This window comes from Anoplopoma fimbria, chromosome 8 (assembly GCF_027596085.1).
Source record: "Anoplopoma fimbria isolate UVic2021 breed Golden Eagle Sablefish chromosome 8, Afim_UVic_2022, whole genome shotgun sequence".
NCBI classification, from domain to species: Eukaryota; Metazoa; Chordata; class Actinopteri; order Perciformes; family Anoplopomatidae; genus Anoplopoma; species Anoplopoma fimbria.
The window spans coordinates 1,187,328-1,198,835 of NC_072456.1; the positions used below are offsets into that span (position 1 = coordinate 1,187,328).

Below are 11,508 nucleotides of genomic sequence, written 5' to 3' on the forward strand. Positions count from 1 at the left end.
AGAATCGTTACGTGAACGTGGTCATCTGATACACAGTCTGTTTGCCTAATTCAAGTGGACCTTGTGCACTTGAATTAGGCCATAATCAGAATAACATGAAGATAATAAAAAGTATGTCAGGAGGCCTAGGTCTGTATTATTAATTAAACTTATCATCATGAACACATTAAGCAAAATTCAAGTGGAAATAGACACAACAGTACAAGCTAATGCCAAAACATAATCTGAAAAGAAGGATTTATGCTATATTTCGTTTTTAATTGAAGCCGAATTTGCTAGCTGCGTGGCCAACATGTAAATAATTCTAATTTCCGATAACCTTAAAGGCAGCACCGCTTCCTCCGTCTCCTCCTCCTGAGCGTCATGACGTCATGACGCTACCTCACCGGGCAGTCGACGCAGTGTAAGGACGCAGGCTGCGGTAACGACACGTAAGTTGTAGTCCCTGAGCTGGTGGCGTCTTAACTTCTACCAGTAACGCTACATGGTACGTGTATCTTAAAGAAGCACCGATGCCACCTCCTTGTGAGAGCAAGTGAAAGCTGGTTCTGCAGCCATAACTCAATGTTGCCACTGTTAGCTAGCAGGTGTTAGCTAGCCAGTGCTAACCAGCTAACAACGTTATTCTGCTGTAGCTAACGATAGCACAGGGTTTACTAATCATACTAACAACATGCATGTTTCCTGTGGTAACGTTACAGTGGAGCAACGGGGTGAAACACTCCCTCCACCGTGTTTTTGCTGAGGTTTATATTCCTTTATTGATCCCCATGGGGGAAATACAAGTTGCAGCAGCTCAACTACACAGACACAATACAATACAACTATACAACTACACAGACAATAAATACACATACTATACAACTACACAGACAATAAATACACATACTATACAACTACACAGACAATAAATACACATACTATACAACTACACAGACAATAAATACACATACTATACAACTACACAGACAATAAATACACATACTATACAACTACACAGACAATAAATACACATACTATACAACTACACAGACAATAAATACACATACTATACAACTACACAGACAATAAATACACATACTATACAACTACACAGACACATAAATACACATACTATACAACTACACAGACAATAAATACACATACTATACAATAAAATAAAAAATAAAAAATGTACAGTATGTCCACATGGGGGGGCTGGTCAGCATGATGACAGACTGTGGTCTCTGCTGTTGTTGTACAGTCTGATGGCAGTGGGCACAAATGAGCGTCTGAAGCTCCGTCCTGCTCTTTGGTAGAATCAGCCGATGGCTGAAAGAGCTGCCCAGCTGCCACAGCTCCTCATGGAGAGGGTGAGAGGGATTGTCCAGGATGGCTCTGAGTTTGGCCTTCATCCTCCTCTCACCCACTGACTCCAGACTGTCCAGCTCCAGACCCACCACAGAGCTGGCTTTCCTCACCAGCTTATTAAGTTTGTTGGCATCTCCAGTCCTGATGCCACCACCCCAGCACGCTACAGCGAAGAAGAGGGCTGGCTACCACAGACTGGTAGAAGAAGAGGGCGCTGGCTACCACAGACTGGTAGAAGAAGAGGGCGCTGGTTACCACAGACTGGTAGAAGAAGAGGGCACTGGTTACCACAGACTGGTAGAATGCCTTGAGCAGTTTATTGCACACATTGAAGGACCTCAGCCTCCTCAGGAAGAACAGCCTGCTCTGTCCTTTCCTGTAGAGGGCGTCAGTGTTGTGTGTCCAGTCCAGTTTATTGTTAATCTGCACCCCAAGGTGCTTGTAGGACTCAACCCTCTCCACTTCCCCTCCCTGAATGAAAACAGGGACAGGGGGGCTTCTGTTCCTCTGGTAGTCCACCACAAGCTCCTTGGTCTTGCTGATGTTGAGCTTCAGGTGGTTGTTGCTGGTTTCATCTAATGTAAACTCTAGCTACTGTGTAAGTAAGATGCCAAGGGCTGGAGCTGTTTCAGATGACTGCTAGATGTATGTGACAATGGCCCCATCTGCTGTTGTAGTTTAGTAGGATTTAAAAAAAAAAAATCTGTTTTATCCTGGAGCCCAAGGTGACTCCTTCAGATACCATGTTTGTCCAACCAACAGTACATGACACAGCCAATGTAACCCCCCTCTTATAACCTGATTCATTTGTAACGAATGTAAAGAGCCCTCTGCATTACCCTTACATAGTGTGTCTTTGTGTAGCGTTCATTTTATTAATTGTAATATCATCCCCTATTATATATATATTTTTTTTTAAACAGCAGATAACCAAATACAAATAAAAGTATTTTTTTTAAATAATCAGTGTTACTGTTTGTGTGTTTGATCAATTTATTTCTTACATTTTCCTATGGCCTCTTTTTGTAGTCAGAATTACATTTACACTTTAACTTAATTTTATTGTCATTGCACAGAGTACAAGTACTAGTACAACGAAATGCAGTTTTAGCATCTAACCAGAAGTGCAAAAGAAGCAGTAAAGGTGCAGTGCAATGTGCTGGATTAACTATGAATGAATGAATGTCATGTTTAGTTGTCCCAACTGACCTAATGCATCACCTAACATTTCTTAGCCCAATGCCTAATGTCTTTTGTTATTTTAAAAGTAGTTTTCTTCTTCAAATGTATGTTCAACAGAGAAGGCATATATATCGTATTGGTCGGATCGAGCCACCACACTTGGATCTATTGTGAAGTTAGTAGTGATTGGTGTCTAAAGAGGGTGGTGCAGTGGGGAATGTCAGTAGCGTGAACCTTACCGCTACTGAAAATAGATGCACACGTGGCAACAGACATCAGAGCAAACGACCTGTGTGACAGAATCAAACATGTACGCAGAAGTTCTAAGAGGGCAAGATAAGAAAAAATAATTTTCATTGTATTTTTCATCTATCTTTTTATGCAGCATGAACATAGCACGACAAGTTCTGAATTGCTCCAAGTTTGCATGTCATTCAGCTAACGTCAGCTGCAGGAGAAGGTTTTGCACTTCACAGGTAAGCCCACTTTAAAAATCCTTGAATTTAGCTACGTAATATGTGGTTTGTGATTAACTAATTGGCAGTAATTAGACACTGTTATAATAAAAGTTTAAGGTGCGTGGGGGAAGAAGAGGGATGCGTAGGAGTTCAACTCCTTTTGCTTTAAAAGCTCAGCTAATTAACACCATTGCACTGAAGGCATAGTGTTGTCGAAAAATGGCTGGATAATGCATTCAGATTATGCAGTCTCAACTGTTACAAAACCACTGAGCAAAGTCCTGGAATGTAAGTGTGCGGAACCAGAGTGAGTGGTTGATGATTATTTTACCTCTAACACACAGCTTGTTGGACAGGCAAGTAAGTAGTTGGGATTGCAGACTTTAAATAGACACTTAATAATATGTTAATTTAGGTGTAATGCATCTGGATTTTGTGTTGCAGCACATAATGACATCACGGCACACAAACTCCAAAAGAATTGAGGGACTGGACAAGAATGTCTGGTGAGTAAAACATTCAGCTTTTTGAATGGCACAGCAGGAGAGGACTTCTGTTCACAGAGCTCTGATCAGGTTTCCATTTTACACCGTACTGTTGTGACATGATAGGATGTGAAGTACTGCAGCCCTATATTCTTTGTGCTATTATATTTTATTTTGATACATGTCATTTAAACAAATTCAGAGGAAATGTGAGCAGTTTTTACTGAATGATTGATGTATTTGTGTTACCATTCTAAAGTCGACACTATGTCTATTTCAATTTAGCGTACTAATGTATTAACAACATGCAAGGAAAACACACATATTGTTGGCTTTGCTTGTAACAGAAGAAATAGCCGTCAGTCAATGTCAATATCAAAGCATGACAATAGGTTTGGGTGAGAAGCTGCATTTTAAAAGATATTTTGTGGCTGTTTTTACTAGAAATGTAAATATATTTTTTTAAATCTCTCGTCCTGTCAAGTAATTGCCTGATTTATTGTCATTTCAGGGTGGCATTTACTTCATTGGCAGCTGACCCATCCGTTGTTAACCTGGGCCAAGGCTTTCCAGACATCCCTCCACCTTCCTACGTCAAGGAGGCCCTAGCAAAGGCTGCATCAGTGGACAGGATGAACCAGTATACCAGGGGCTTTGTAAGACTGATTAACTTACTGTAACCACTCTCTCATGGTCCACTACTACTAACAGCAAATAGTGTTTGAAATCTAGTTATTTAAAGGGACAGTTCACCCCAAAGTCAAAAATCCATATTTCTCCTCTTATTTCTAGTGCTATTATGAATCTTGATTGTTTTAGTTTGAGTTGAGTTATGGAGATATCAGCCGCAGAGATGTCAGCCTGCTCTCTAATACAGTAGGACTTTATAACATTCATCTTGTGGCACTCAAAGCGCCAACAAAAACCATGAAAAACCTAACAAAAATGTCTCTTTCCAGAAATCATGACCCAGACACTCCAGATAATCCACATATTGATAATCCTAATCCTAATATGGAAAAGGAAACTTTAAACCGAGGGATTTGAATTTTATTTGGTTACGACACGTGATGAGCTGTAACTTAGATTGAATGTAGTAATGAAAATGATGTGTTAAAGGTCATAATTAAGTGTTATTTAATCAAATTTCAGAATCAAATTTGAAAATAGAAGTGTATTATTTGGTCTGATTTTGCAGTGCAAGACGATTGGAACCTTTGGCTATTGTCATCTTGTATTGTATTCAGCAATACCTGACATGTATTTTAATTAACTACCAGCTAAAACTGTACATCATGTATAAAAGCTTGGGTTTGTTTGTTTTGAGATAGGAGCAACCACATCAAATGAAAAGTTACATTATGATGCCTTATCCACTGACATATTTGTTATCGTCAGCAATACCCTATTTACTCTGTCTCGTCTTTATGACTTTTGTCTTCTGTTGATTTTGCAAGGGTCATCCATCTTTGGTGAAGGCCCTTTCTCAGGTTTATGGGAAGGTCTACGGGCGCCAGATTGACCCCCTCAATGAAATCCTGGTCACAGTGGGAGGCTATGGTTCCTTATTCAGCACCATGCAAGGACTGGTGGAAGAGGGGGATGAGGTACGGACATTTCTCTCTCTCTCTTGGTCATAAAGGTGTTTCTATTCATTGATATATACATTAACAAACATGCTCCCAGTATTTCCAGTGTATTTATTGTGTAATGTTTTTCCTCTCCAGGTCATTATAATAGAACCTTTCTTCGACTGCTATGTACCGATGGTGCGGATGGCAGGGGCCAAGCCTGTGTTGATACCGTTACGCCTTGTAAGTTTGATGTTTATCATACAGATTCCACATGGACAGTATTTACTAAACCTACTGCTCGTCTTGAGTATGTTAATAGGTTATAGAAACCATGACGGGAAATGTCTTTTACAATATTTCAGAAGTCTGGAAAGAAGACAGTCACGAGTGCCGACTGGTTTCTTGACCCGGATGAGCTTTCCAGTAAATTCAACTCCAAGACAAAGGCCATCATCATCAACACCCCCAACAATCCTATCGGGAAGGTAAGTAAACATCACGGTCATCACTCGTTATGTCTGAGAGTTGTATAAGCCTGCTGTCTTGACATGACGGGAAAAAACAAGTGCGTTCAGTAGTTCCTGTCCTCTTCCTGCAGATTTTCACCAGAGATGAGCTGCAGATGATCGCTGACCTCTGTATTAAACATGACACTCTGTGCTTCAGTGATGAGGTTTATGAGTGGCTCATCTACAGGGGACACCAACATGTCAAAATAGGTACGCTCAACCACATCCGTTTGACAAAAAAGTATATAAGAGCCGATGACCCTCATCCATCTTATATTTTACAGAAGCTCCTCCCTTCTAAACACACAGCTACAGAAATTGAAACCTCTGAAACACGCTGAAAGCTTTGCTTTGGGGAAATAGGCGTTGCTGGAAGCTTGGCTAGGTTTTACTGCGACTACTTACAGGGCTAGTTGGCGGGTTACTGTGGCTGGCAAGCTAACTGGTCACATGCTAAGTAGCAGTTAGCATGCTAGCCTTTGCTGCTAACAATATCCCGCCAAAGAGGTGGTTAACTGCAAACCAGTAAGCTCAGTTGCTAACGGGACTAGTTAATCGAATGCTTTCTCATGATTGACTGCAAATAGTGTTTATGGACTCAACTCATGCATGAACCTTTCTTCTGGAAGCCAGTTATCTGTGTTTCCATTGCACAGAAATGATTTCATTCTGAAATTTCACTGTAATAAATACTGGTTTGATTGCGGCCTTACATTGCCACAACCTACCTAGTAACAAACATTCTGTTATTCGATTTCAATTTCCTGAAGTTTTGATGTCGTTTTCTTTCTCTTAAGCCACTCTGCCAGGAATGTGGGATAGAACAATCACTATCGGCAGTGCAGGGAAAACATTTAGTGTAACCGGATGGAAGGTAAGAAATCTGTTGATTCAGAACACAATTTTTAATATATATCAATCAGTTCTTGCACATCATGTAGTTGAAATTCTTGTCTCCTAGCTTGGTTGGTCTATAGGACCTGAGCACTTGATAAAGCATCTTCAGACGGTCATGCAGAATACTATGTACACCTGCCCGACACCTTTACAGGCAAGTTTGCTAAGCTCTTCCTTGAAATCCAAAGAATGATTTAGTTATTGTATTAGTCTTAAACATTCAGCTACCTGTTTCTCTTCTCAGGAGGCTGTGGCACAAGGCTTGCTGCATAACCTTGAGCTGATGGGTCAGCCAGAGTGCTACTTCTCCTCACTGGCAGAAGAACTGGAGGGCAAGAGGGACCGCATGGCTGCCATCCTGCAAGAGGTTGGCATGACTCCTGTCATCCCGGAGGGAGGTTACTTCATGCTGGTGGACGTCACGTCTCTCAGTGAGTTTCTAAACATTTAAACCAACATCACTGCCGTTTTTGCACCACTGTTGCTTAACAACAAACATGACTTTGTTGCTCATTTTCATGGCAATTTAGTTACGTTAAAATGTTTTAAGTGCCTGACCGAAATGATCTGAACAGTAGACACAAGAACCTAAGGGCAATGGAAGCTTGAGCTCACAGAGTGAAGAAATAATCCTTCAAAGCTGTCATTGTGATTGGAGAATTACCAGATATGTAAAGCATAGTAGATACTTTATGCAAAAGCAGTCCCTTTGCAGTTATGTACAAAGGTTTTTGCCTTGAATCCCAAAGTTTGTTTGCATCAATCTTGGAGTTAAAGCATGTGTATTTTCAATATGTACAGTAACAAATAGCTGACAATAAAAGTAAAGTAAAAATAGTTTTAAATTATTTAAGAGCATAACTCAATGATTGGCATTATTAAAACTTAAAACTCAAGTTGTTACAGGGCAAACTACTATTGGACCTAACAAATGTAAAATAAAGAAATTAATTTAATTAATTATATAATATTTAAAAAGCAAAGAAAATTAGAAAATTACTACTGGGCATATCTTCTGTGCTTGGATAAACGCTGACTATTCATATAAATTAACACCAAAAATGTTTTTCACATTGCGTTATGTTAATGAAAAGAGAGCTAATGGAAATTTTTATACAATTTGAAACTTCATTAAATCCTGTAACATTATGGACTTCATAGTGGATCTGTTGGACCCTGACCATACGCTGCAGGGTATTCATCTCTGCTCTGTGTTGATTGTAGATCAGGACCTGTCACATATGGTCGATGACGAGGCCTACGACTACAAGTTTGTAAAGTGGATGATTAAAGAAAAGGTAAATTCATTGAGTTCATTCGATTTAGCTACCCACAATACCTCTTAACTCTCAAGTTGCTCTCACTTTGCAGCCATTGTTTGTTTTTTTTTATTGTTCCTAATCATAATAATTTCTATAGAAACTGGCAGCCATTCCAGTCACAGCGTTTGTTGGAGAGGAGTCCAAGAAGCAGTTTGAGAAATACATTCGCCTATGCTTCATTAAGGTAAATACCAAACAGCCTGTCACAAACCAAAAACACAGCGCTTCCAAAATGATTATTATGTTAAGATTAATGTAGGACAGGGTTCTCTGGAAAACACAATATTTTCATAACCATTTTATCTTTCTCTTAACAGCAAGATAGTACTCTCGATGCAGCAGAGACCATCTTGAAAAACTGGAGGAAGATTTAATGTGATACGGTGTCTGAGGTCTTCAGCGGGATTTCAGGGAGGAGGAACATCTCTGAGCAAACTGAAGGAATGGGACTCTACTGTAACATTGCACACTAGAAGTTTGTAGAATGCCAATGGTGAAACCGTTAATAGCAAAAAGCCTGTCCATACTGTGACCTTTAAATGATCGTAGAATCCTTGAATATTTGCATAGAGGGTTAACATCAGACACACGTAGGTAAGTAAAGGACTGCTTCAACTGAACCTTTTTTAAGTAAGTTTTAAGTAGAAACAACGTTATCACAGTAGTTCTAGTGACTTATGTAAGCTTATATCATAGACTTTGTCGTGCAGTTTCCACAGATTTATGGCTTATTTTTTAGCTCAGTTTAGCAATATGGTACAGCTGGACAATGTGGCTAAATATAGAATTATATTTACATTGTAAGTGACGATAAAATGTCTCTTAGAAAGGATTTTTCTTATCAGGGCAATGTTTTTGATAGATGAACATTACATTTTTTTTGTAATTTACCTTTTTTAATAATTTAATACACATATTAAAAACCGAAATTTAATCAAAGTAACTTTGTGAATCCTTTTAAAAAATAAAAATCTTCGTATTTGCATGTTGGGCAAGGTTGAGCGACGTAAGTGAGCACGAGACTACAAACGGCAGCTCGCGGTCCCAGTTAGGCTCACTGACGTTAGCTTACACTAACACAGGCCATGCAGTTCGTCAGGAGCGTTAGACACTAGCAATGTTGAACTTGTTTCTGTTTTTGGTTGCTCGTTGCGTCGGGTTAAATGCCGTCTCAAAAGTAGTCAATAGCTTATTCATTTTTACTTATTCAGAAAGTTAAACCAACCGTGAGAACGCGGTCAACTTTGGACCTTCACAGTCTCAGCAGAAACAACAGGTATATCTCGACTTCAAGCATAGTACTTTTGAGTAAAATCTTTTCTAAGCACCCGTTGACATATTTTATGTCGATACTGGTGTTTGCTTTAGTTGTGGAGTCTACTTATGAAGATGAAATGTCTGCATTTTGCTTATAATAACGTCAAACTTCCAATTGACCCTGTTAACATGGTTTGAGTTGCCAACTTTATATGTTTTCCTTTACAATGTATGGGCATATTTTCTTATGTGATCTCAATACTGTTGACATACAGCTTATCGGTGGTATGAAAACACATTACAGTGTTGAACAATGAGAAACTAATTTTCCTTATTGATGTCAGATATATATTACACCTTGATCTCGGGGTCAAAGGAGTAGCAGTGTTACCTATTTTGGCTGATTCGAAATGAATGAGTAGTTTAAACTGTTTAGATTTCAGCATTTGATGTGGTATCTAGAGCTCTGTAAAATAAGTATTCTTCTGCTATTCTGATTTGAATGTGCCACTGCTCTGAAGGTCATCCTTCAGTTGAACAGAGTTTCATGTGAAGGATACAAGCTTAAGCACAAAGCTTTCCAGGAACTGGTCTTGGAGGCACCAGGTGGTAGATCTCTGCTCAGGGAGCAGTTGAGCAGAACTATATGAATGGACGTTATTCATTACATCATTTTGACATGTCCCAGCTGGAAAGGTGGCATGATGGAAAACATCTGGTTCTCTTTCGAGAGCTGGTTGGTTCAGATGTTGGATCAGAAATTAAACACAACTTTGTGTGTAGCCGGAGCCCTTTTTACTTTTATTAGTCGGATTTACAGATTAAGTATTATGTGACGTATCAGTCAGAAAAGATGAATACATTCAGCTAATATTACAGATAGTTCTCATAGACCGCAGACAATCTGTGACAGTTTCAGTGTACAGTATGAATATTACTTACTAGGTATGTCTGAGAGACCATGATGAATGTGGTGCCAGTTGGCCAATAGGTGATGCTGTAGCAACATGACCTAACTGTAAATGAAGGAATATGTCTGTGTGTCTTTGTTTCCTTCGCATATCTTGAGAATTGTTCCATACAATGTACTTTATACTTCAATGTGAATGGACTTAGAATCAATTTCAGATGAATTGATCTTATTGTTTAATTGTTTACCACATTTCTTTTGTCCAAATAACTGGACTGATAGAGATTTCTCAATGGTCGGTGATCATATATTGGGGGCAGGTTGGCCAATATAAAATGCAGATATCATGCTTTTTATTTTTTGGGGTTTCAATTGTTATAAAATATAACAATTTAATTAATTCAACAGAGTATAGGAACTTAAATTAACATTTATTCATTGTCTGCAATGTCTTAGTCTGCTTAAGTTATTCTGCACTCTGTCTGCAGTGCACTTATTTTACATGCAAAATATGTAGCAACTTAATGATTTCTACAATTAATCAAAAAACTAAACTTTGTTAAAAGAAAAACAAGATAAAAAAACAATTTTATACATGACGGGTATTCATCTGTAGGTAGCAATAACATCTTTTTGTGCACTTAACATTTGTCAGCAGATAGCAGCATCTTCTTGTTTCTGAACGGAAGTGTGTAAACTTGAGTAAATAAAAATATTTAAACAATGTTAGCTCAGTGGCCTTCCTTGGTGTTGGCTAACAGCAGCTACACTGCTTGTAGATGCGTTTGCAGTAGGGATGGATATCATAAGGATTTTATCGATACTACTACTTTTATCGATACTCCTATTCAGTTTGGTACTTCATCAATACTATATCGGTTCTCTTTCATAACTAAAAACTTGCACTTTAATATATTATTTAAAAAAAAAAAAAAGGATTATTTCACAAAGGGATTAGCTGTATACATCCCTAGTCTGCAGACGTTTTGTTTTAATCGTCCTTGTGAGCGCGGAAATGGGCTGATGCCGATTATCTTAAAATGGATAGGGTTGTATTCTAATGTTACTGACTAAATGGAGAAAATCAGCATGTTAATCAGTGCAAGCCTCTCCACCCCATGGTTTTGTTTTCTTAAATCACTTTAATTAATAAATCCTGCCATGTGTGTCATACGCTTTGCAATGCACATGTCTCTACTTTGTCACTAGGGAGAATAAAGACTTGTGAGAAATGAAAGTGACATTAATGCATATACACTGTGCCATGCACACACTGAGCACTGTAGCAGTCTCTCACACTGTGGACTCTACTGCTTCTAAACACTGAGATTTACATGTTGTGTACATGAATATACTCAAAGTCAAAAGATACTTGTTTACTGTCACACTGTCATGGTTTACTGGGATACTTGAATAGAACAGAGCCATCATTAATGTTTTTATTGAGTAATTTAGCAATTTAGGTCGAATTGCCACTTTCCTTATTTAACTGCTAATAATTTAATGGGAATTATAATTATGAAGATTAATTTGCAGTGTGCTTTATTTATATGCTTTAGTTATA

The 11,508-nt window shown here is 38.6% G+C and overlaps 1 protein-coding gene across 2 annotated transcripts; it reads left to right on the forward strand.

Moving 5' to 3' along the window:
* The first annotated feature begins 343 nt into the window (after positions 1-343).
* LOC129094573 (kynurenine--oxoglutarate transaminase 3-like) lies at positions 344-11,165 on the forward strand. Of its 2 annotated transcripts, none has more exons than XM_054602806.1 (14): positions 344-431; positions 2,918-3,008; positions 3,435-3,496; positions 3,987-4,131; positions 4,933-5,082; positions 5,203-5,289; positions 5,412-5,534; positions 5,648-5,768; positions 6,356-6,432; positions 6,520-6,609; positions 6,700-6,886; positions 7,680-7,753; positions 7,875-7,961; positions 8,095-11,165. In XM_054602806.1, the coding sequence occupies exons 2-14, from the start codon at positions 2,919-2,921 to the stop codon at positions 8,149-8,151; spliced, it is 1,350 nt and encodes a 449-aa protein (XP_054458781.1). In that variant the 5' UTR covers positions 344-431; position 2,918; the 3' UTR covers positions 8,152-11,165. The 2 variants fall into 2 exon arrangements, with proteins under 2 accessions (XP_054458781.1, XP_054458780.1); XM_054602805.1 differs by having other exon boundaries at positions 400-487.
* The last annotated feature ends 343 nt before the right edge of the window (positions 11,166-11,508 follow it).